The sequence below is a fragment of the Bos javanicus genome, chromosome 12 (genome assembly GCF_032452875.1).
Source record: "Bos javanicus breed banteng chromosome 12, ARS-OSU_banteng_1.0, whole genome shotgun sequence".
Taxonomy (NCBI): Eukaryota; Metazoa; Chordata; class Mammalia; order Artiodactyla; family Bovidae; genus Bos; species Bos javanicus.
Window position 1 is genome coordinate 14,746,148 of NC_083879.1, and position 26,241 is coordinate 14,772,388.

Below are 26,241 nucleotides of genomic sequence, written 5' to 3' on the forward strand. Positions count from 1 at the left end.
AGCCCCAGAACTTCCAGGCTGAGGTTTCCCCTCTTCTGGTCTTCTAGGGGCTAACTCCAATCCGTCCAGCACGTGGGAAAGTGAAGGACTGGACCTCTCTCCCCACCTGTCCCCACACTAGACAATCTGTAGGGCCTGGTACCAATGGTTGTGAGTCAGGAACGTTCCATTTGTACCCTTGAACCACAGGGAAGCCTCCAGTTCAGATGCCCCTGGACCGGGGGTCGGGGGTTGTGGGGGGGAGGAATTTTCTAGAGGAGATCCAAGTTGCCCCGAGTGGTCCAAGTTACCCACGTCCGGGCGGTGACCACCAAACTCCGCCTGGGCAGCAAGCCTAAGTCTTTCCTCCACGTTTCACTCAGATGCGGCGCTGTCCGTCTTCCGAGTAACCCGGTAACCGCCCAGGCAGGAAGGCCTCTCTCCGCTCCATCCTCACACCCCCTTCTCCCCATCCTCGGGAAGATCCGGTCCTTTCTGCAGCACTTCAGAAAGCTCCTGCTGCGCCCTTCCCTACGCAAGCCCTTCCCCAGACCCCCAAAGGGGAGGCTCCTTCCCACGGTCCCCCAAAAGCGCGGGCCCAGCCCCGTCCTCCCTCGTTCAACTTGTCTTTTGAGGACCGCGGGCCGCCGCCTCCAGCCCTGCCCTCGGCCAGCGGGCAGCGGAGCCGGGGAGCACGACCCCGGCTCGAAGCGCAGCCGCCCCAACCCCTTCCCCAGGGCCTCGGTGGGTCCCGGGCCGGGGAGCCCCGCCCGCAGTGAGCGCACAAAGCCCGCGGCCGCCGGAACCCTGGGCCTCGCCGCCTTCGGCCACTGGATCCCGACTCCCCCGGGCTCCCCCGACCGAAGCCGCTCGGCGCGCTGCGCTCCGGCCGCCGGGTGCGCAGTGGACGCGCCGCAGCGCCCGCCTCGGGGCTGCGCTGGTTAGGTAGCTGGGGGGACCGGAAGGATGGCGAGGAAGTAGGAGAGGGTTTCCTGAGATGAAAGATTACTTCCGTCCGGGCTCTGGCCTCTCTCTGGAGCCAGCTCGTTGGGGGTTGGGGAGCGGGGTGCCCGGGGCTCGGGGGCCGCGCCTTGCCACCTGCAGCGCCCGGGGCGGGCGAGACGAGCTCGGCCCGGTCTGGGGGCTCACGCGGGGGGCATCCTTGCAGGTGGGAGTCGAGAGCGTTTCCTGGCGCCCGAGCCATGGTGGCCAAACAGCGGATCCGGATGGCCAACGAGAAGCACAGCAAAAACATCACCCAGAGGGGGAACGTAGCCAAAACCCTGGTAAGGCGGGGGCGGCGTGGACCGAGCGGCGCGGGGCCGGGCCGGGGCGGGGCGGGCGTAGGGCTGCGGGCGCGGGGCTGCCCCCCACCCCGCCTTATCCGCGCCCCGGGCCGCCCCTCCCGCGGAGTCCGGCACCCGGGGGCGCTGAGGAATGGGCTCCCCCACGGCCGGGGCGCGGACTTGGGCTCGCGTGGGCGGAGAGGGCCCTGGTTGGCCGTGGCCCCTCTGGGAGTGGCTGCCACGGAGGCGCAGAAGGGCCTCCCCAGGACAGAACTGAATCTTTGTCTCTGGGAAAGATCAAAGTCACGTCCTTAAGGGAAGAGTTAAACCCACTGCTTGACACAAGGGACAGAAACCTAGCAGGTGCGAGATCGTTTGTTGAATGAATGAATGGGTAAAGGGAGGCCGTTTGCCATCTCTCCCTCCTAGGCTTTCACCCCTGCCCGCCCTCCGCAACAAACACACCCTGATAAGGTTTTCTTTCCTGCCTTTTGTAATGCTCTCCTTGTGTACATTGGGAATTCGAAGTGCGATTCAACCTGTATTTCCTTCCATCTTCCTTCTTTGCCTTTTCTCCAGGGGCTTGTAGGCCAAATTCTAAAAGCAGCATTCCTCTTATTCATTCTGTGAATTCAGGTTCATCTTGATAATATGTTCCAGAATTTTAGAGCCTACTTTATTGCCAGGCATTCTACGCCTCCAAAACTGTAGATTAAAGCTTTATAACAATGTTTAAGTAAAATCTGTGCCTTATGCCTTATGTGTGTGTGTGTGTGTGTTTGTGGTGTTCATTTGTTTTCAGTAGAGTAAATGATCTTCAGCAGAAATTGCCAGGCCTGTATTTCTGGACATTCAATGGCAGGCCACAGATGAGTTGTTGGGTAGTGTTTGTCTCCAAGTGCGTGAGCAAAGACACTTGGAATCTGTCAATATTATCTCAGACACTTCAGTGGAAGTTTAGCTGAAGCTTGGAGTTTTGGCTGGAAGAGTCTTCTGATTTGATGAAGCGATTGCTTTTGGCCAAAGACACAATGCTAGTTTGATTCACTGAGCAAAAAGCTAGATTTGCAATCACTAGACTAGAATTCTTGCACAAACAAGCAGTACTATGTCAGAGAAGCCTTGGGATCAAAGCTGGATCTTTATACACAGCTACAGGCTTAAGTAGGCTTCCCTGGTGGCTCAGACAGTCAAGAATCTGCCCACAATGCGGGAGATCCGGGTTTGGTCCCTGGGTTGGGAAGATCCCCTGGAGAAGGGCATGACAACCCACTCCAGTATTCTTGCCTGGAGAATCCCATGGACAGAGGAGCCGGGCAGGCTACACATCATGGGATGGAAAAGAGTCAGACACGACTGAAGTGACTAAACGCAGCACAGCTACAGGCTTAAGTTGTGCTGGAAATTCTCTCATTTGGGAGCTAGATCATTTAGTTGTTGTTGGGCAGCAAAACGGCAACATGCCATTGAATTGGAACTATTTTTCACATAGATCTGTGTTTTTCTCATTTTTACTCAGGAAAAAAAATCTTACTGTCCAAATTGATTCTGAAAAACAGTTTTTAAGGATATTAAAGCATTCAGGGTTTATATCCCTAGAAGATCAGGTCTTCCAAGGATATCATACAGACTAGCTAATTTACTGAAAATTTCTAGCTGTGTGGTTCTTTTTAATGAACTAAAAAAAAATCAGACTTCACTTATTAATTCTCTCCAGTTGACAACTTATCTGACTGCGAAAGTAACAACAAAACAGAAACTTTTTTGCAGAGTTGTGTTATCCATTTGTTGTTGTTAGGTCGCTCAGTTAGGCCCACTCTTTCACAACCCCATGGACTGTATCCCCCCAGGCTCCTCTGTCCATGGAACTTCCCAGGCAAGAATACCAGAGTGAGTAGTCATTCCCTTCTCAAGGGGATGGATGTTCCTGACTCAGGGATCGAAACCATATCTTCATTGGCAAGTGGATTCTTTACCACTGAGCCACCAGGGAAGTCTGTGTTATCTGTTAGGCTTGGTAAAGTCAGCATCTGTCACCTTAAGCTTTTCAAGACCACTTGAGAACATTTGGGACCTGAAAAAAAAAAGTCTCCAAAGTAAGAAAAGACAATGGAACAGCTGGAGAAAAAACTGTTTAAATATCTAAGAAATGTAGTCAACTTGACTGCAGTTCAACTCAATTCAACTTTCAGAAATATTTTCAAATAATGTTTAATGTGTGGTGTGAGTAGATTTTTAATAGGTTCTGGTATACCATGGAGTGGGCCCTTCAAAAGTGCCTGGCGCCTACGAGGGTATTTAAGTGGTCCTACTAACTTTGTAATGAAAGATTTCCAAACTAAGCCACAAGGTATGTTTATTTTCCCTTGGTTAGAAAGGCTTTTTTGGTTAACTTTATTGTACATGGATCAGCATCCAAAAAGAAAAATGAAATTCTTTTTCAAAAAAACATAACAAAATGAAACACTTTAAATCCTAAATCTCATTTTCCTAATTACAGATCAAACGTGATTATACTTAGAAAGAAGTAACTTGCAAGGGGTAACTTGTTCAGAATGAAATGCAGACACACGAACAGATTCTAAAGGAAAATCCAGACTAGTCATTTAGAAATAAACTCCTTTAATTGTATGCAGATATTTCATTATTGGTGTACAGCTATGGAGTGAATCAATATTGTTCTCCCAGATAACAGAGTAATGGGATGATCATTTCATAATTATACAGTAGTAACTTCTTCAGAATAAAGGGGCAATTTACATTTCAGAGTTCTCCTGCTGGTATCTTATCACAGGGAAATATATCCTCCAACAAAGTGAAAGTGTTAGTCACTCAGTTGTGTCCAACTCTTGTGACCCCATGGACTGTAGCCCACCAGGCTCCTCTCTCCATGGGATTCTCCAGGCAAGAATACTGGAGTGGTTGCCATTTCCTTCTCCAGGGGATCTTCCTGACCCCGGGATTGAACCCGGGTGTCCTGCATTGCAGGCAGATTCTTTACTGTCTGAGCCTCCAGGGAGGCCCATTTTGGGGCCCACGGACTGTCAAACTCCTGCTGGAAATGAACCATGTCATTTGCACAATTCTACTGCTTTAAAAAAAAACACAAAAAAACCTTTCCCAGCAATAGATTCAGGCTTAGGTGAATTGTCCTGACAGATTTGTGCTGGGCAATGTTTCCCAAAATGAAGTAACTCAAAGCTCTCAGAAAAGGATATATAGGGATAGAGGGGTTTGTTTGTTTTTCCCCTGTGCTGCAAGTCATGTGGGATCGTAGTTCCCTTACCCGGGATTGAACCCATGTCCCTTGCACTGGCAGCATGGAGTCTTAACAGCTGGACCACCAGGAATTCAAATCTAGAAAAACGGTATAGATGAACTTATTTGCGAAGCAGAAATAGAAACACATATAGAGAACAAATGTATGGATACCAAGGAGGAGGGGGGATGGGATGGATTTGGAAATTGGGATTGATACATACACACTAACTGTGGGCTTCCCTGGTGACTCAGTAAAGAATCTGCCTGCAATGCAGGAGACCTAGGTTTGACCCCTGGGTCGGGAAGATCCCCTGGAGGAGGGAATGGCAACCCACTCCAGGATTCTTGCCTGGAGAATCCCATGGACAGAGGAGCCAGAGGCTACTGAGAGACTAATACTTTCACTTTCATGCATAAAATAGATAACTAATGAGAACAAGCTGTATAGCACAGGGAACTGGGAAGAAAATCCAAGGAAGAGGATACACACACACACACACACACACACACACGTGGTTGATTCACTTTGCTGTATAGCAGAAACTAACACAATATTGTAAAGCAACTGTACTCCAGTTTAAAAAAAAAAAAAAAAAAAAAAATATATATATATATATATAGGTACTATGACCAACCAAGTTGTTCTTGAGCTCTGAAAGTCCCCAACTACTATTGTTTCACTATGAAATGTCATCAAAAAGATTTCTGTGTTATACGCTCCAAGCTCTGTATCCTGATAATTTGAGTGGAGTTTCCTCAAAGGAAAAATAAAGGACTCCATTTGGTATCTGCCCTAGACCAATAATCCCATTTACAGGCTCCTGAATTCACTTGTTGACTTTGCTGGAGATAGAACTAAATGGATTTTTAAAAATATAGCATTAGTGGGATGACAGCAACAGAATTGGTTTCTGGTCAGCTGGTTCAAATGATTAGGAAGTTGGTGGGTGGGGGAGGGGCAAATGTTCCGCTCCGTTCAAATAACTATTTATTTGCTCTCATCTTGACTTAGTCTCAAGTGCCAAAGAAGGACACAGTGCAAATGCTGATTAAATAGTTATTCTGTGCAATTATTTGACTGATTTTGTCCTTGTTCTAGTCAAAAGAAACAGTCTATCCCCTTTCAGTGTGATTTGCCATCATACAAGTGTTGGTAGATACAAGTTTCTCAAAGTCAGAGAAGTGAATTGCTTTAATCCTTAGTCAGATTCTATCTGCCCCTGACATTAATCTATACTTCTCTAGTAAGAGAAATCCTGGAATAACCCTATCACCAATTTGGAAAAATTCATAAAAGAGCCAGTATCTTTTCTAGATCCTTCTTTACTCTAGATGACCTACAGAGCAGTGAGAGTGAAAGTGTTAGTCGCTCAGTCATATCCAGCTCTTTGCAACTCTATGGACTGTAGCCTGCCAGGCTCCTCTGTCCGTGGGATTTCCCAGGCAAGAATACTAGAATGGGTAGCCATTCCCTTCACCAAGGGATCTTCCTGACCCAGGGATTGAATCTGGGTCTCCTGCATTGCAGGTGGATTCTTTACCCCATCTGAGCCACCAGGAAAGCCCCTAGGTGTCCTAAGATGTCATATTTAGTGAAACTTGCATGCTTATTCATTCTTTGATGAATATTTATCAAGCATCTACTATACCTAAGTTCTGGATCAGGCATTGGTATGCCGTGATACATGAAAGAGACACAGTGCCTGCCCATGTGGGGCTTACAGTCTAGTGGAGAGACAGACATTAAGCAAAGCATCACAAGAATAAATATTGCAATACAAACCATGCTAAGTGCTATCTAGAAAAAGTACTTGGTGATATAAATGCCAAGTGAGCTCAACAGAAGTAGAAGAGAGAAGGTTCTCTACGAATGGAACAAGTAAGCTGAGAACCAGAGAACTGTTGCCTTATCTATGATAAAAAATGTTTGTTTTTTTTTAACCTGTGTTGACTACAGTCTATTTTTGGTTCATGCCAATGAGGAAATATTTACTGAGTTCTTTCTTTTTTTCACTCTACCTTCTCCCTTAGCATTTGAGAAATTCTCCACTTTCAGATGCCTCTCTCAGAAAATATTGGTTTTCCATTGATTGATTGGACTGTAAGGACCAGGCCCTACCAGCACACAGACCCAGAGGGGTTGCAGAGGGACTTCCTGTTCATTCGGTTTGAGATGAGCAAGAGGTTCGAAGGACTCATCTTTGTGGGAGCCACAGGCCCCTTGTGCTTCCCAGAGAAGTAGAGATTTCTCCAGAGTCAGCTTCACTAAAATTAGATTTATTACAAAATGCTGCTCCTCTCACCTCCATAACGTGGTTGCTGTCTACCGTTCCCTGGATTTGCACTGAAGTGACTTCCCAGGTTTTTAGCACTTAAAAAATTTTTATTTTTTAAACCATCATTTTTTATTTTTTAAAGAGTTCTCTTTATTTTTTTGGCCACACCACGAGACACATGGATCTTAGTTCCCCAACCAGAGATAGAACCCGTGCTTTCCAGGTGGCGCAGTGGTAAAGAATCCACCTGCCAATGCAGGAGACACAGGAGACCCAGGTTCCATCCCTGAGTCAGGAAGATCCCCTTGAGAAGGAAATGGCAACCCGCTGCAGTATTCTTGCCTGGAAAATTCCATGGACAGAGGAGCCTGGTTGGCTACAGTCCACGGGGTCACAAAGAGTCAGACAGGACTGAGCTTATAAGCACCCATGCTTTGAAAGGTAGAGTCTTACCCACTTGATCTCGGGGGAAGTCCTGGCACTTGGAAAGTTTTGAGAAAATGGCTGTGCTTTGTGACCCAGCTTGGAAGCCACAGATGCGGGAATTCAAGGGGAGTCTGTTGGAGGCAAAACCCCTGGCTCTATAATGAGGCAAATCTAAACTTGAATCCCAGCTCTTGCTGAAGTTAACGAAGCCTGAGCCTCAGTTTCCCAGCTACAGAAGGGGGATGATAAGACTGACCTCGTGTGCAGTTGTGAGCGCTGGAAATGGTGACTATCGGCTGCTTCCTAGAGTGCCTGGTATGAAGTGTGCTTTCAGCCAACAGAAACAATTATTAGTAATGGCATTTTTGGCTCCCAAATCACTGTAATGATTTATGTATTATACCTCATCTGTCTCCAGAATATTTAAGAACTACCAAGTTCATTGAGTTACAGGGATGCAAATAAGGTTGTTGATGAGTTTTCCCAAACCAGTCTTGATCCTTTAAATTGACTTTGTTCATCTAGATCTCTGGTGGCTCAGACAATAAAGAATCTGCTCAGAATGTGGGCAACGCAGATTCAATCCCTGGGTCTGGCAGATCCCCTGGGGAAGGCAATGGCTACCCACCCCAGTATTCTTGCCTGGAGAACTCCATGGACACAGGTGCCTGGTGGGCTACAGTCCATGGGGTTGCAGAAGAGTTGGACACGACAGAGCGACTAACACTTTCACTTTCATCTAGATCTGCCCACTGGCATTAAGACTGGATCTGTCTTGTTCACAGACGGGTCCCCAGCCCCTAGGACGGTGTCTAGCTGTACTTGGTAAGTGTTTCTTGAATGAATGAACCTCATCTTACTTTCTCCCACTCACTTTCAGAGGCCGCAAGAAGAGAAATATCCTGTGGGCCCATGGCTGTTGGCGTTGTTCGTTTTTGTTGTCTGCGGCTCAGGTATGGGTTTCTCACTGTGCTTACTATCCCATGGTCTCCTCTGTCCCATAAAAACACATGTTTTCTCCACAAGGTAAATATGCCAAAAATATATTGGTCTGGGATTCAAGGTAATCGCTGCCTGAAGCCTTCCTCTTAATGGGTTTTGATTTCGTTTTCGTTCCAGCAAACCAAATAGGAATAGAGACAGAACTGATATGTTATCAGATCATAATCATAAAGTGATTACGCTGAGCAATTAAATTGGCTGGCTACACTTCAGAGTTCAGTTAAAGCTTTCTCTGAAGACCTGACCTAAAAAAGGGCATTTGGAACAGAAAGTGGAGCACCGATCTGCCTGAGATAAATTCACGTTCCAGAAAGAGGGAGAGGCCTTGTGCCTTAAGAGAAGCTCTGCAGAGATGCTGGGGAGAACGGAACCTTGGACCTAAGCCTCACGGTACAATCGCCTGACGTGGAAGGTGGCAAGTTCAGAGAACGGTATTTATACTCACATTACAACACATGCCTTCCCTGGTGGCTCAGCAGTAAAGAATCTGCCTGCAATGCAGGAGATCCAGGTTCAGTCCCTGGGTGGGGAAGATCCTCTGGAGGAGAAAATGACAACTCACTCCAGTATTCTTGCCTGGGAAATCCCATGAGCAGAGGAACCTGGTGGGCTAGTCTATGGGATCGCAAAGAATTAGACACTGCAAGCATGCACGCATTAAGCTTCATGAACATTTCTATTATAATTTCATTGTTGGTTACAAGCCATTTTTCTACAGAGTAGCCAGAAAGTGTGGAAGCATAGAAGAACATCTATAATAAATGGCTTACTGATATTATGTGATAATGTACCATACAGTTAGTGACATTCCATGATATATTCAGTGTGTTGCCCTGCATTAGCAATGCATAGTTCAGAGCACTGGTGAAAAATTGCAATAAATACGGTGTACCACTGCGGCATTTTGCTCGGTGCCGCCTATACAGTCATCTGTGACACGTTGCCTCACATGATCTGCCTCTGATTTTCTCCCCAAAGCAAAACAAACCAAAAAAAGAAAAACACATACTGATAGCATGCCAAAGAAAAATCCATCTATGTAAAAACTTATCTATGTTTTCAGGTTTTATAGTCAACCAAAGATTGAACCTTGAGCCTTTTATCTAATTATCTTTCTCTCCCAGCTTTATGGTTTCTTGAAAAAATATGATTCCTCCAAGTCACTGATAAAAGTCTAGCCTTGGAGAAGCCCACAGAACATGATTAGAGACAAATCCCCTCAGGTTGATTTTGAACCTCTCAGCAAAACTCTTGCAAGCAATCCCGGTGACTTGAGGGTCCCCAGTGTGCCTGGCATTGGGCAGCCTCTGGAAATAGAAACTCCTCCAGGAGGCAGCAGGCCGTGGGGAGGCAGATAAGGAAGCTGTCCATTGTAGCCCAGGGGAAGAGCACTGTGATAGCAGAGTGCCCAGAGGGCTGGGCAAGCGCGGATAAGGGACCGAGTCCATTCGGGCTGCTTTAGCAAAACACTGTGGACTGGATGGCTTAGAAACGGCAAAAATTTATTGCTCATGGTTCAGGAGGGTGGAAGTCAGAATAGGGTACCAACATAGTCAGGTGAGGGCCCTGTGCCCAAACATAGACTTCTCCCTGTATCCTCACATGACATCCTCACATGGCAGACGCGGCTTGGGAGCTCAGTGGGGTCTCCTTTATAAGAGCACTGATCCCATTTATGGGGCTTCCCTGGTGGCTCAGTGATAAGAACCCACCTGCCAAAGCAGGAGACCCGGGTTCAATCTCAAGGTCAGGCAGATCCCCTGGAGGAGGAAATGGCAACCCACTCCAGTGTTCTTGCCTGGGAAATCCCAAGGACAGAGGAGCCTGGAGGGCTTCAGTTCATGGTGGTCTCAAAAGATTCAGACATGACTGAGAAAGTAAATGAAACAACACATCCCACATATGAGACCTCCACCAGGACCTAAGCGCCTCCCCAAATCTCTGCCTTCCACCTCCATCACACTGGGTACTAGGATTCCAACACGGGAATCAGAGTGCATAGCGGGGCTTCTAAATCATACTGAGCAGAAGAGACATTTTCCCAGAGGAGCTGCCATTTGAACTGAGATTTGAAGGACAAACAGCCAGACAAAGGGAAGGTTATTCTGCATGAGGGAGCACCGTGTGACAAAGGCTTGGAGGCCTGAGATAATACACCAGGCTCAAGAATGGCCAAAGCCCAGTCACAGGGATCTCTGAGTGTCGGTCACCATACAGCCTGTGTTGTTAGGAACTAAATAGATACAGAGCTGGGTTTTGTTTTGTTTTGTTTTTTCTGCTTCAAGATACACAGTAACTGGAGCCGTTTCTGGCCTGTGCCCTTAGGTAGCATATAGGGGAGTGTTCGTGCTTAGTCGCTCAGTCACGCCTGACTCTTGCGACTCCATGGATTGTAGCCCACTAGGCTCCTCTGTCCATGGGGTTCTCTAGGCAAGAATACTGGAGTGTGTTGCCATGCCCTCCTTCAGGGAATCTTCCTTACCCAGGGATCGAACCCAGGTCTCCTGCACTGCAGGCCGATTCTTTACCCAATGAGCTGTCAGGGAAGCCCATATAAGGGAGAGGGCAAGCCAGTAGTCTGGCTTATTTTTCTCCAACCTGTGCTAGTTTTCAATACCCATCCTTTTCAAAGGGATTAAAAACCTTCTTTAAACTTCATCTTAGTTAACATTTTGCCAGGCTTATTGGTTCACATAGTAGGGACTGTGTCTCCCCCTCCTGCGTGAGTACATTGGGATGTTTGCTGCCAGTAATCTTTTGGAAACTTCCCAGTTTCCATTAGTTTTTTCAGGGATCAGGTACATTGTCTCTGCTGTCCTATCCACTTGTTGGTTTGTGCAGGGGCCTGAAATGGGAGCCTGTAGGGCCTGGAGATTTGGACTTAAAATGGTTAAGAGGACATACCACTCATGGCATGCCACATCCCCTGCCTGCATGCCTGGGGCTCTTCTAAGGATGCCTCTTTATTTTTATTTTTTAAATACTTTGGCCATGCCACATGGTTCACCAGATCTTAGTTCCCCGGCCAGGGATCGAACCTGTGCCCTATGCATTGAAAGCACAGTCTTAACCACTGGACTGCCAAGGAAGTTCCATAAGGATGCTTCTTTACATCTTCCTAGTTAAGACCACTGGCTTCTATGGAGAGACTAGACAGTGAACAGGGAGTTGGGTCATCTTAACTTCATTCTCTGTTAACATGCTGTTGTGATCCAAGCAAAGAACCTCATCCCTTTTTTAATCATCACTAAAAATAATGTCCCTTTTTAAATTTTCTTTTCAAATTTCTTTTGCCAACTTTAGCTTTTTTTTTTGCAAGCTTCATTTCAGGCCTAAGCGCTGTTCTCGCAGAAGTATATCACTCCTCTCAGTTCGTCCTTGGTACTGTGCCGTTCCTTCTATCTTTGTCTGTGTCCTTTTCTAAACCAAACATGTCATGAGAAACACAATAGCTCCTTTAGCTCCGTCCCTGTGGCCGTCTCTCTGGGATTAGTCATGATTCAGTTCCTCTTGCAGCTCCCACTTTCCCTCCAAGTTCCTCGCGTTCTAGAGTCACAGGCCATAGGCTCCTGCCTGTCTTTTTTCTCCTTGATTTTATTAAAGGAGTTGATTTTACAACGTCGTGTTAATTTCTGCCTCACAGCTAAGTGATTCAGTGATCTACCTACCTTTTCTGTATGTTTAAAAGAATTCGAGGGAGGGGACATATGTATACCTATGGCTGATTCATGTTGATGTATGGCAGAAACCATCACAACATTGTAAAGTAATTATCCTCCAATTAAAAATAAAATTAAATTTAAAAAAATGCAATTTCCTCAAATTTAGCCCTTCCCTTTATCATCAGTTCCTTTGCTTTATGTCATGAGCCGTCTCAGTGCCTGGATGACTGAAGCCCCTCATCACTGCTCTGTCTCGCCTCTGTTCAGTTTTGTGAAAGCGAAAATGTTAGTCACTCAGTCGTGTGCGACTTTTTGCTACCCCATGGACTGTAGCCCACCAGGCTCCTCTGTCCATGGGGATTCTCCAGGCAAGAATACAGGAGTGGGTTGCTATGCCCTCCTCCATGGGATCTTCCCAACCCAGTGGTCGAACTCAGGTCTCCTGCATTGTAGGCAGGTACTTGACGGTCTTTACCATACTTTACCCATTGTAGCACAAAGTCACAAAGATCCATCACATCCCACCTCTTGCTGTCCATCTGTGATGTGCGCAGCAGCCCTCTCATCCCCGCCTTGCCTGTCATGCTCACACAAAATACACCGGAATTTCCAGTGGGATTTCCATACCTCTGCAGACACGCCGCTTCCTGTCCCTGTCCAGCGGGTCCCTTTCCCGTGAACTGGATATACCGTAGGCCAACCTTAAGTTCCCTTTCACCAAGTCCCGGGGATATTGAGGAGGTCATTCGCCCTCTCTGAGTTCATATAATTAGTTATTCATATTTTGTAAATTCTTTTTGGCTATGCAGGCTCTTCATTGCAGCGCACAGGCTTCTCTAGTTGTGGCGAGAGGACTCAGGAGTTTTGCGGGCTTAGTTGCCCCAAGGCATGTGGGCTCCTAGTTCCCTGACCAAGTATCCAACCCAAGTGCCCTACATTAGGAGGCAAATTCTTAACCACTGGACCACCAGGGAAGTCCCTAGATTTTTATACAGAGAGGAAAATGTGATCTGATTCTCTTACTTTCATTACCTTACTCTGTTAACCCACTTTACTGATTGATGGTTGGGCAAAGGGCTCTTTTTAGGAATAGTGTCACATAGAAAACAAACTTATGACTACCAAAGGGGGATGGGGGAGGGGGAAGAGATAAATTAAGAATTAGGGATTAACAGATATTACTATACATAAAAGATAAACAACAAAGACCTGCCGTATAGCATGGGAAACTATATGCAACATCTTTGTAATAACATATGGTGGAAAAGAATCTGAAAAATAATATATATATATATGTTTGTATCACTGAATCACTCTGCTGTATGGAAGCCCACTCCAGTGTTCTTGCTCGCCTGGAGAATCCCACGGACAGAGGAGCCTGGTGGGCGACAGTCCATAGGGTCGCCAGGAGTCAGGACTGAAGTGACTTACATACACACACATGTATGTTTGTATCAATGAATCACTTTGCTGTACACCTGAAATGCTGTAAATCAACTGTACTTCAGTTTAAAAAGTCACAGAAATACTGTCAGTTCAGTTCGGTTCAGTCGCTCAGTTGTGTCCGACGCTTTGCGACCCCATGAATCGCACCACGCCAGGCCTCCCTGTCCATCACCAACTCCCAGAGTTCACTCAGACTCACGTCCATCGAGTCAGTGATGCCATCCAGCCATCTCATCCTCTTGTCTTTGCTTTGGCTACCAGGGTAAATAAATACTCAGGTCAGGCACGTCATAAGCAATTCCTGTTTTATGTTTTCCTAGTATCTTCTGGGAAAGAATGAAGACTGGTAAAAATGTTGACACTTAAGTAAATGCTCACTTGCTGGTCACCCTTACTCCATTTTATGTGGGAAAACAAGTTAACACACCTCCAGGAGGTGCCGGGACCCCTCATCACGGGGAGTGACGTGTCACAGCACACTCTTGGCCTCTCCCCCCTCAGCTCCTTCCCTGTGGCCTTCCTCATTCTCCACACATGCCTTTCGTGCCAGCGGCGCTGGGCGCTGACGAGAGCCCGATGATGAGAAGGACGGGGGAGGACCCGGGGGAGCCGGGAGGCCGCAAAGCACAGGCCCCCAGAGAGAGCCCTGGCACCCAGGGAATGCCCACTCGTCACCAGGGAGGCCCCGGGGTCCCATCCAGCCCGGATCCACGGTTGTGACCAGACGACGTTATGTAGCACACCTCACTTCAGAGGAAGGAAGTTTCCACTTTCCAGGATTGCAAAAGATCTCTCCGGCAAGACACTTCTTTGAAAACTGACCAACTGGCCTTAAAAGGATAAGAGGCTTCCGAGGGGAGGTTAGTTTGGGGCACTGCCAGATGTGGGTTCAGAACCTGGGTTTGCTAGGTATCCGCTGAAAACCCTTGGAACAGTTCCTCACTCTCTCTGTATTGATTTCCTTATGCATTAAACAGGGGTAGGAAGAGCCCTGCTGGAGGTTGTCCAGGCGCTGAACGGCCCCAGGGACGTACATGCTAGCCCACAGCACGCTTGAAACCTGCAGCCTCAGCCACTGCCACCTCTGTCCCCATCACCCTCATGGGAAGTAGTGGTACCTCGGATGGGACTTATGTGCCAGGGCGGCTTAGTCTCCCGCCGCCCCCACCCCCATCCTCCCAGGCTGTGCCTCTGCTTGGCAGACGCAGCCACTCACGGTGGTCTGAACCTTCCAGAGAGCTGTAGACCCCACCTCTTCACGCCAAGGAGAAGGGGACGCTATCTCGGTGATAACACTCCCAGTGTGTGAGACTTATGTTCCCACGAGAAAGCATCAGAGCCTTTCAGACAGACCCAGGCAGGAAAAAGGAACCACCCACAGGCAGACCGAAATCAGTGAGTAGGGGTTTGTACTTTAAAGTTGAATATCAGAAGCAGCCGGTGAGCTTCATGCCTTTGCTTGCGTGTGTGCTCAGTCGCTTAGTCGTATCTGACTGTTTGCAATCCCATGGACTGTAGCCTGCCAGGCTCCACCATCCAGGGGGATTTCCAGGCAGGAATCCTGGAGTGGGTTGCCATTTCCTCCTCCAGGGGATCTTCCTGACCCTGGATTTTTATTTTCTCAAAGCAACCGAAATACACCACTGTTTTGTTATTTAAAAAAAAAGTTTGTGAGATACAAAAGCTCAGGGGAACAGCGTGTTCTTTTGAGACACGTAATTGTCCACATAGGCCATGTCAGGGCCGTGTCTTACTTGGTCAGGTTTAGTTTGGAAACTAGCCTTATTGTTGTTAATACTATATACCTTCCATCAGAAATCTATAACCTGTCTCTTAGTCACATCCCTCTTCTGAGTCCTTTCAGATGATTATTTCAAACAGGCCAGAAGCTTTTCATGTTCAGGTCTTGACCCGAAATTTTTCCTGGGGCCTTTTTAACTGGGTTGCATTTGTCTTTGTTTGATCTCCTAGACCTTTAGATTGACACTGAAGTACCAAGGCTTTCAACAGCCCTCTCTTAGAGACTTGGCTGTTTTATTCTCTCCCATTTTTATAAAAAAAAAAATTATCTTCTATTTCTGCAGACCGGGGGTCCTCTTTCCAGATAAGCAGCTCGTCCCGACTCTCAGTCCCCTGTTTTCAAAACCCTTCCTCTTTAGGGAACTGTCTGATAGCTTCTGTCTTTATCTTGAGACTCAGAGACAAGCGTGACCCGGAATGTCTGTCTGAGGCGGCAGAGATGCTGTCATACAGATACACCGAGCGCTATCTGCTCCAGACACTTGCTGTCTGCGGGTGCTTCCCTGGACCATTGACGAAGTCCATACGCCGTTTGTGCCCACAATTCTTGCCCCTGGGTTTCCCTCTCCCTTTTGTCTTGGGCTCTTTCAAGAGCCTTGTGGAGGAGGGTTCCGAGCCGCCCCCGGGGCTCTGTGGGGAGTGTGCGGCCGCGGGTCAGTAACGTCTGACCTGAACACAGCAGTCACAGCAGGGTGATCGGCCCTGACATCCGCTCTACAGTGTTCACTGGACAACCGTCTTCAGCAGTTTTACAATAGTTTTTAGTGTACAAGTTACGCACATCTTTTGCAAAATTTATGTTTAAACATCAGCATTTATGTTTTTGACGTGATTGTGCATGCAATTGTTTTCTTGCTTGCGTGCTTTCTCTGGCTGTGTCTTAGTTGCGTCATTCGGGACTTTTCCTTGCACCGTGTGGGCTCGGTAGTTGTGGTGCACTGGCTTAGCTGTCCTGCAGCGCGTGGGGTCTTAGTTCCCCAACCAGGGATCAAACCCGTGTCCCCTGTACTGCAAGGCAGATTCTCAACCACTGGACCACCAGGGAAGTCCCTGTCTTCAGCACTTTTTTACCCCTTTTTAGTCTTTCATTTTTTATATACACAGGATCTTTCCATAAGTATTACTGTCTTCAGCATTTTTAACTGTCCTCTTGAACTGTTTCACCTGGACCTGGGAAAATGAGGTCTTTTTCCTCACAGGCTAGCTGAACAGACAGTTTGGTAGTTCAGTCGGTGCTTCCATGTTTCTTGGGACCCTGTGGTGTCGTTCACCTCTCTGGGGCCCTGGCGTGTCCCTGGACATGGGCAGGAAGCAGCAAGCTAAGAGCAGAGTCTGTCCTCTCCCCTCACTGAGGTTTCAGCCAGGTCGCTGGAGCCATCGTGCTTACGACTCTCAGAAGGAAACTTACACACCAGCCAGCCCCGCTTCCTTCCGTCAGACTAATTCTCTTCTCATCTGCCCCTCATTTCAATTTCATTTCTCTCTCTCTCTCTCTCTCTGGCTGAACCTGATACTCACTTCCTAATTAGAGATTATGCGCATTTTCGTGGTTCTTGAAGCCTGGGTTTTCTTGAAGCTGATGAGTTTATAGCCCCCATCAAAGGGAAACCTCCAGGGTAATAGGATTAACCAGTGACTTATTTCCTTCCTAATTTTCTATATTTTCCAATTTTGTCAATGAGCATATATTACTTGTATAATCAGAAAAAAATAAGTGTATTTGGGGAACAGAATGTCTAGACTCCTGGTTTTAGCCTTTTCTTTCTTTCTGTTTGTTTTTTTTTTTTAAGCAATAGACCTCTTTGTTCAAATCTTAAAGGGAAACAAATGAAAGAAAAGCTCTTCTCACTGAGGCAGGATCTTCAGTGAGATCCTGTGTCGTGTGTGTGTATGCATATGTGTTTATGTCTCTGTGTGTGTTTACGTCTGTGTCTGTGTATATTTGCACATGTCTGTATGTGTGTTTGTGTATATGTGCTTGTGTGTGTCTCTGTGTATTTATATGTCTCTGTGTATTAGCATATATGTGTTTGTGTGTCTCTGGGTTTGTGTGTGTGTCTCTGTGTGTTTGTATGTGTCTGCTTGTTTTGTGTGTATGTGTGTACATGTCTGACTATGTGCATGTCTGTGTGTGTGTATGTGTTTAGGGGATACCTCCTGTGTTGCTGGATATTCTGATTTTTTTTCATCCCCAGAAGGGAATGCACATCTGGACCCTCTTTGCCCATCACATAGGAAATTATGTCTGGCCCAGCGCTGGCCTCTGTGATTACAGAGTTCATGCCTTTCCCGCAGAGCCTGCCTGTCAGTTGTGAGTAGCTGCACTGTTTCTGGACAGGAATGTTCCCTTTGTCCGGCAGTTAACAGCCTGTACTCTTCTCCTGTCTCCTGCAGGCACTCTGCCTGCTGGGGTGGAACGGAGCAGAGATAATGTATCACGGGCAGGACCGTTTTCTCAGGACACCCTATTCAGAACAGATAGGAAGAGTGATTCCCTGAGATGTTCTTGGCTGGGCTTGAAGTCTCCTGTCTTCCCAGCCTCTTTTCAGGGGGTCCAGCAGTCTCCCTTTATGGATATGCCTCTCCGTTTCTGGAAGGGCCAATTCCCCTTCCCTCGCTGGGACTGGTTGTTCTGTTAAGGATGGTGTGGATGAACAAAAGGACCAAGCGTGTGCCAGCTCCAGGGCCAGCCTCCTTGGGTTGGGAACATGGCTCCGCCATCTGCTAACTCTGTGGCCTTGTCCAAGCTACTCACATCTATCCCCACTCTAAGCCTCAGTTCTCCCACTGTTAAAAGCAATAAGATTCTAACTGAAAACTCCTAGGATCCTCATGAAAATGAATCCTGGGGATTATTAAATGAGACAGTGTGTGCAGCATGTTTAGTTGAGTCCTGGTAGTGGTTTTACAAATGTTTGTTGTTATTGTCATTTTGATGATGCCCTTCATCGTGCTGTGTCGCCATATCTCAACACTCCTGGCAAAGTTCAAACCAAGTTTCTGAATGTTTACAAGGAAAGAAAGGTAACGCTGTGACTCTTGTGCAGGTGAGAAAAGTGTAGTGGGGAGCACAGCTCTGTGATATTGGGGAAGACAGGAGCCCCAGCTCCTACCTGGACAGGTAGAGCTCAGGGTTTGCCAGCCAGAAGTCAGTGGTGTCATCTCTTCAGGGGCAGCTAGAGCTAGAGCCTCTTCTCTCCTTCTAGAAAGAACTCTTTGAAGACTAGCCCATGGGGTAAGCAGGATCTATTCATACAACTGTTTTGACTACTGATTCTTGAGTACTTACTATAATGCCAGGCCCTACATTTATATTTTCTTTTCTTATCACACAGTCCCTGCAAAGAAGCTATGGTACTCATTTCTCCAAATCACAAAACAGGTCCACAGAGGAAATCAGCCAGCATTCCATAGCTAAAAAGAGAGCTAATTCCCAAACCTAAACTCCAAACCCATCTGCTTTTATCACCCTACATCCTTTTCTCTTACCATTTCCCCCAAACGACCATGGAGCAGAAGTTTTCCACCAACTTCAGGCATTTAGCATATGACCAGGTATTGAAAAGAACTCCTGTTGAAACATCTCTTACTTTCCCTGCCAGAAAAGGTGCACAGTCCAGAGTTCCATTTGGACAGACTGTCTGGGTTTGCTCCCAGGTGGGTAAAGCCCCGACCCAGCCATGTTTCTTTACTGGGCCACCAGTCTTCTCTGTCACCTTGCTCTTTCCTGGACAGTTGCTTCAGGATAGATTTGAATTCACCATGTTTGCAGGTTGACCACATAAACACTGGCCTTCCCTGGAGACTGCCTGAACTATCTTGAAATTGTGATACCCAGAGGGTGTCGCAGCCCCAAGACTGGAAAGTGGGATGTTTGAGGAGCTGAGCCGCCCGGGAGAACCCCTTCTGTTTCACCACAAAGGAAAGCTTGAGGACGTGCGTCTGCTCTGGAACTCCTGCCTCAGGATCTGAGATGAACAGTCTGGAAAAAGATGTCTCATCACCCATTGGCTCCCTCAAGGTGATCTTCACACCTCCCTTGTCTGTGCTTCCTTCTTCCCCGTGCCCTTTGGGTCCTCTGGGTTTCTTTATGGGTTCCTTCTCAGAAGAATGCTTCTACTGTCTGCCATTTGACTCTAGAGAGCGAGCATCCCATTCTTTGCTAATATGATCCCTTCTTCTAACGTCGTCCTCTCGCCCTCACCTGTCCCAGGCTTCCCTCTCTTTCCGCTCTTCTCCATCTCTGGAGAAGCCACTGGGAAATGGCATCTTGCCTTTGACTTTCTTTGTGCTGATCCTTTCAAAGAAGGAACCACCTTACGATGTCTTGTCTTCTAACATTTCTGCTTGTCTTTTGTGGGTCCCATACTTTTCCTACTGGTGCTTTAATTTTCTAAATTTTTTAAATGAAAAATAATAAAAGTTGTGTGATTTCCGAAGTTGGCTTATCCTCCTAAAGGGGATTCCCTCTGGCCTCTCTTGATCTCTCTTCTCAGCAACTTCCTTCATCTCTCTTATCGTCAACCACTTACTTTCAATAAACATCATTTTTGGAACCCCCCCATTGTCTGGCAGGGTTCCAGCTTTCTGACAGTCTCCTAGGAGATCCAGTTGTGTCGTGCCTGTGTTCTCCAGCCACTTGCAGTTATCTGGGGTCAGTCAGTCCCCAGGAGGAGAGTGGATTGGACTGGCACAGCCCCCAACCTTAAGGAAGTGTATGTTCTTATGACTTGACTTCCCCTCAAGGAGTAAGCTCTTGGACCAATTGAATCACAAGGTTGCCATATGATACTGATTCTTTTCGTTGGCAGAGTAATCAATTGAAGTTTTTAAATACATTTTCCTCCATGTTGTTCACAATTTTTCATCTTTCGGTCCTTCAGGAAATTTGTACAGAGGACCTACTATGTTCCTGGTGCTGAGCTTAGACCCAGGGGTTGATCTGGGAACAAAATTATCCCTGCTCTCCTAGAGCCTGTGGTCAAGTGGGGAAGAAGGATGAGTCAGTCAAATAATTATGCTGAGATGTGTAAAATTTCAGCCATGAATATGTTGGAGGAGAGGCACGTAGGGCTGTGAAAGCATGTACCAACAGACCACAGAGATATTGCAGGTTTGGGTCCAGGCCAGTGCCAGTAAAGTGAATATCTCAATAAAGCAAGTCACATGAGTTTTTTGGTTTCCCAGTGCATATAAAAGTTATATTTGCACTATACTATAGCCTATTAAGAATCCAATAACATTACATCTTTTTTAAAAGTAAACATGTTAATTAGAAAATGTATTTTTTTATTGATGAAAAACACTAACCATCATCTGAGCCTTTCTGCAAGCCACAGTCTTTTTTGTAACAGTAATATCAAAGACTACTGATCACAGATCACCATAGCCAGTATAATAATAATGGAAAAGTTTGAAATGTGAGAATTATCAAAATGTGACACAGAGGAAAGAAATGAGCAAATGCTGTTGGAAAAATGGCACCCTTCGACTTCAGCCATACAGGATTGCCACAAATTTGTAAAAAAAAAAAAGGCAATAAAACAAAGTGTGCCTGTAATGCACAGGGATGGTGTGCTTTGGGTAAGTGGCTCTCCAAGCATGGTCCCTGGACCATCAGCCTCAGCATCACCCAGGAACTTGTTAGAAATATACATTCTCAGTTCCCACCACAGACCCACTGGATTAGAAACTCTAGGGACAGCGTCCAGCACCTGTTTTCAGACACATTCAGGACACTGTGGTACACAAGTTAGAGAACTCTTGCTCCAGATGGTCAAAGTCAGCCCCTCTGAAGAAATAACTTCTGAATCATGAAGAAAAACTAGGCAATAGGGTTGGATGGGGAAAGTATTTCAGACGGAAAAAATGGCATGTTTAGAAGTCCAATTGTGAGATCAGGGAGCTCCTGAAAACAGGAAGATGTGCCATAAAGGTGGAAGAGAGTGGAGAAGGTGAGTATGGACAAGATGCCTGGGGCCAGGAAATGCTTGTCATGACGGCTTTGCAAAGGATTGGGCAATAGAGAGCTTCTGGAACGCTAGGAACCCAAGGATGGTGTGGTCTCACTTACTGGGCAATACAAAGCTTCTGGTATGCTAGGAACTCAAGGATGGCATGATCTCACTTATTTTTATCTAAGGAATAATTCTAGCTACAGTATGGAGAAAGGATTGAAGAGGAGCAAACCAGCTGGAGATTGTCTCAGGAATCAGGGGAAAGATGATGGTAACTTGGACTAGGGCGGTTTCTGGAAGGATGAATGAAAGACACAGAATCACAAGATTATTAGGTAATGCCCACAGGTCTCGGTCATCAACTAGACGTGTCCAAGAATGACTCTGGTGCTTTGGGTTTATGTGCGAGACAGAGGAGGAGGATGCCAAGCTTGGCAGTGGGAAGAGATCGTGAGGCGTCCCCATTGTGTTCGACGAGCCTTTGAGCCACCTGTGTGCAGGTATCAATTAGACGGTGGAAGGCGTGGGTCTGGAGCTCCTAGGAGAGGTCGGGGCTGACGGCACATCTTGGTGAGTCATTGAAAGCTAAGCGGCCATTGATGAGATCACCCAGGAGAAGGAATGTAATGAAGAGAGCGAAGCCAGAATATGTGCTGGGGAACTTCAGCATTCTTGCTGACTGGTCAGGAAGAGTCGGGATGACCCCCATACACCAGGTTTAGTGTAAAGAGTAGAGAGAAGGAAGAAGACTGGAAACCAGGAGAATCATGTGTCACAGAAGCCAAGGGGGAGTTTCCCCCAGGGAGCGCTCAGCGACGGTGAAGAGGGGTATACGGCAGGAGGCGGCTGAAGGATGCTTGTGGATTAGGTGACTTGGAAAGCCATTTGTGGTTTTAGCAAGAGCTATTTCAATGGAGTTGAAGAGAGCAGAAGCTAGAGTGCAGTGGAATGAGAAATCGAAGGTAAGGAAAATGGATAAAGTGAGGACTATAGACAGCTTTTTGAAAATGGTTGTAAAGAGGAGGGTATCTGTGGATGGGAGATGTGGAGTCAAGAAGATTGTCCTGGTTTGTTTGATTTTTGAGTTTGCAAGTGCTTCTCACATGTTAAACCCTAAGGACTTCATTGAAAGGGAACAGTTGAAAAAAAGAGATGGAGCCAGCCGAGGTTAACAAGAACCAGGATCCTGAACAGATGGGAGAGCTTGGAGGCTCTCGGATTCTGGAGTTGCCACTCTAGCCTGGATTTTTCTGAACCTCTGTGGCCTTCCCAGGGCCGGATGCCCTGACCTCGAATGCCCGCCACCCCTCCCTTTCTTGGCATTCTCCTCCTGCTGACTCGCCTGCTCACAGCCCCTTTCCTGCAGCCCGCTCAACTGTTTTGTCTGCTTTGTTCACCCACTGTTAAGTTATTAACTTGTCAGGGTCTAGACTCCCCACTTCCTTTCCCACTCGGAACCCACTCTTGGCTCCCTTCCCGTTCACCGCCTCAGAAAGTCAGCACTGGGGAGGCCTGGATTGCTCGGCGGGTCATTACTGGTGTGCACACAGGAGTAAAGTTAATATAATTGGTATAAGATGGTAAAGCCTTTTTAAAGATCTTGATGCAACTGAAAAAGAAATCATAAAATACAACCATCTCTCCATTATCTTAGCAGTGGAGGCAAATGCTGAACTTAAAGTAGACTTTATTCAAAGTAATTTCTCCAAGAGGATTCGATTTTAAAGGGTTACCTGTAAACATATTAAAGACCATCAGATTTTACATGTTAATTCATGGATCCAATAAGGGTCAAGAACGACCTTTTCTTAGTTTTTAAAGCAGACATAGAGATAGGTAAGTTTTAATATACGTGTTGCTACTCTGAGGTAAGCAAACTTTGTCTAAGATTCTTAAGAGAAATTTGCAGCATTCCTCGAAAAGAATTGAGTGGTTTTATCATTACCCAGCTCTTTTGAAATCATGGAATAATTTAAATGGGATCTGATGGACTAAGATACAGACTGTTTCCTAGTCATTGACCTACATACTGCTGGTAACGATTTGTTGTCTAAGAATAAATCTCACAGAGAAACAACATTTTGGAGCATCTATTATGAGCATCTTTTACTTACGTCATCAGATTCATTCCTTGCAATTCTTTGGAGTATATATTATCTACAGTTTTATAAATTAGAGAAATCAGGGCTCAGAACTATTTAGTGAATTCCAAAAATGCATACTCTGGCAGATGGTAAATAGCCCTTGAGCTCCGGTCTTCATGGGCATACCTGGAGAAGCCACAACCATCATTGTAGCAATAGTAACTAGTTACAATAGCTCCCATGCACCAAAACCTTGATATGTGAGGACCCTCATCTATATCATATGTTTAATCCCTATATTAACGCAGCAAGCAACGTGGTCCTCATTGCACAGCAGAGGAGACGAGCGTGAAGAGGTTAAATTATTCATGCAGTCACACAGCTGGTCAGTGAAGAGTGGAGAGTCAAACCCAGTTCCCTCTGACCCTAACACTCTCTTCTAAAGTTAAGCCCATTTGTCCAAATTAGGGATATTTTCCCAATCCCAAGAACAAAGCCTGAGGCATGGTGGATGTAAATATTTTTTTCCTAATGTGCTTGAATATACAGCTGCCTCCTAGGACTCCTATGTGAAGCCAGAACACAGAATGTTTATTTAATTTTTATTCCTTGTTAGCTTTGCTAGAGGAAGACGGAAACGTCCGTATTCCAGCAAGCTTATACATTTGTGTGAGTACTTCTTCATCCATCTAGCAACTTCTCCCGTCAAAAGTCACCCCAAAATCAGAATAAGCCAAGAAAACCTCTGAGCACAGCCAGGGTTATATATCACGACTTGTTGAATTAACTCCTTTATCTAGAAAAGAGTCCAACCTTCACATACAACCAATTGACTCTAGTTTTACATGTAGTTCTAACAGTCTTTGTTTTCGACTTAGTCTGCAGCTCATAATAATAGAAGAGGGCACACTGCAGACTGGAGTAGTAACACCAGAGATGTGACCAGACACAAGAATACCTGAGCCCAAATAATCACTAAGAAGCATAAAGGAGAGCCCAAGATATGTAGTTGACTGGAGGTATTTGGGGATCAGATCAAACACTGCATCCGCTGTAACAATATTACAGCAGAGCCTCATCAGTTATCACTTTTTATTATGGTCACACTGGACATTCATGAAAACCTAATATTAAATCACATTGGGTGTATATCCAATTTAGGAAAGTCATAATGATGTACACAGTGATTTTTTTTTTTCTTTAATCTATAAAAATCCAACTACAGGGACTTCCCTGGCAGTCCAGTGGTTAAGACTATGACTTCCATTGCAGGGGCTGTGGGTTCGATCCCTATTTGGGCAGCAAAGATCCCATGTGCCTTGTGGCCCAAAAACCAAAACATAAAATAGAAACAATACTTTAACAGATTCAGTAAAGACTTTAAAAATAGTCCACATCAAAAATGAAAAATCGTAAAAAAAAAAAAATCCAACTTCATTCTTACTTAATCTACGCTTCAAATCTAGCTGTCCAAGAAAGAGCCTTTGTGAATTATCTTTGGATCCCCAAACACAGTGCCTGGCCCATGGTGTATGCCCACTAACGTTAGATGATAAAATCAAACACTTTGTTTTTTGAGGGTTCTGAGTAGCCTCTTTCACTCTGGTTACTTAGGATGCAGCATTCCCGGGTCTATTCCAGGAAGACTTTATGAAGGGAGAGATGGGGTAAACCCCTGAAATGACCTCTACTTGCTCTGTGTTTACAGATGATTACATGGTACCCAGATGCTCCTCAAAAAAAAAAAAAAAAAATCATTCCGTACATGTTCACTGCTGTTATCATCATGATTGTCTTCATCATGATGGACCCATATTGTATATTTTACATCTGGGAAAGATGTGAAAAAGAAGGTGGACCTTCCTCTCCTGGGACACATTTAAACCCTTTAGACCAAACCAGACTGGGAACTATCCAATCGCTCTAACCCAGATAAGGAGGGGATGGGCCCCTGGAATTGTTTGTTGGACATTCAGGCTACCCACCCCTTCAGTTTATCAGGAAGGAGTTCATTCCACTTAGTGAGGACAGCGCCCTGAATAAATCAGTGCGGCTCTTGGTGTATTTCAAGTTGAATTTCAGAAAGTTCCAGGCCGCCTGAAGATGCACTTGTATCAAAGGTTATCAGCAGCCGGGGGGCCCAGCTCCCACGCCTGCTCCCAGCACCTGGCCTTCCTTCCTGTTCAAGGGCAGCTTCTTTTCCAGGTCACAGCCCTTGGGAAGAGGCAGCGTCGATGACCTGTTAAATGAGCGCCCCGCCCGCACGCAAGCCCTGCTCCCCGCTCCCCAGCAGCATCAGAACCTTCTGGGGACGGGGGCCAAATCTCTCAGCATCTGAGGGCTTGCTAGCCTCCACTCTCGGTAGAATTAGCAGGAGTTATCCATAAATCCCCGCGGCATCCATCAGCAGACAGAGCAAGACTGCCTTTTTAAAGAAGTTCACTGACCTCTTGTTAACTTAACTCCTTGTTAGGAAATCTCTAATCAGCTGTGTGCTAACAGGCCCAGGGCCCCGGGTCAGCAAAGCGGGGCTGGCGGTGGGGTTGGGTTTCCAGCTGTGTGCTGTCGGGTGTCTGAGCCGACTGTTTTGTTTTCCCCGTCCAGCTATCTTCCAGATCATTCAGAGCATCAGAATGGGCATGTGAGCCAGCCCTGGGGGTTTGACACCGCCCCCGCCCGCTGGAGGGTGGAGGACCACTTGAGCTCTTAGCCGGGTATCTGTGGGAAGCCGACAAGTCACCCAGAAGAGGAAAAAACAAACAAACAATCAAAGGCTCCCTCAGCTGTTCCCTGATCACTTCATCGTGGACGTCAGACCAAATTGCTTTCTCACAGGACATCTCGGTACATCCGTGTTCTTGAGCGGAAAGGACATTTTGCTTTGCAGTTGGCAGGATGGGGAGCTTTGTGGTGTCTGCAGCAGTGCTGTCTGTCTGGATTCGCCCTGGGTTTCACTAATGTCTGCATGTGGGCCCCCCATGATCACTGCTTTACTTTCTATGGAGACAGTCTCTGCTCCATTGGGAATTGCTTTTACAAATAAATGTCTTTGTTCAACCTTA

General features: G+C 46.4%; 1 protein-coding gene across 7 annotated transcripts; it reads left to right on the forward strand.

Moving 5' to 3' along the window:
• On the forward strand, positions 1 to 26,241 carry SERP2 (stress associated endoplasmic reticulum protein family member 2). 7 transcript variants are annotated; one of them, XM_061434520.1, is made up of 7 exons: positions 411 to 924; positions 1,148 to 1,265; positions 8,109 to 8,181; positions 18,741 to 18,795; positions 18,911 to 19,159; positions 24,058 to 24,198; positions 25,784 to 26,241. In XM_061434520.1, exons 2-5 carry the CDS (start codon positions 1,182 to 1,184, stop codon positions 18,921 to 18,923), a joined length of 225 nt encoding a protein of 74 aa, XP_061290504.1. In that variant the 5' UTR covers positions 411 to 924; positions 1,148 to 1,181; the 3' UTR covers positions 18,924 to 19,159; positions 24,058 to 24,198; positions 25,784 to 26,241. The 7 variants fall into 7 exon arrangements, with proteins under 7 accessions (XP_061290507.1, XP_061290506.1, XP_061290504.1 ...); XM_061434523.1 differs by lacking the exons at positions 411 to 924; positions 24,058 to 24,198 and adding an exon at positions 1 to 393; XM_061434522.1 differs by lacking the exon at positions 24,058 to 24,198 and having other exon boundaries at positions 410 to 723.

What these genes read in the sequence shown, in the direction of transcription:
- SERP2 (XM_061434523.1), top strand. Translation starts at nt 1,182, where the DNA reads ATGGTGGCCAAACAGCGGATCCGGATGGCCAACGAGAAGCACAGCAAA. An exon ending in GGAACGTAGCCAAAACCCTG is followed by an intron (nt 1,266 to 8,108) that starts GTAAGGCGGGGG and finishes ACTCACTTTCAG; the next exon opens with AGGCCGCAAGAAGAGAAATA. An exon ending in TTTTGTTGTCTGCGGCTCAG is followed by an intron (nt 8,182 to 18,740) that starts GTATGGGTTTCT and finishes TTTCCCTGCCAG; the next exon opens with AAAAGGTGCACAGTCCAGAG.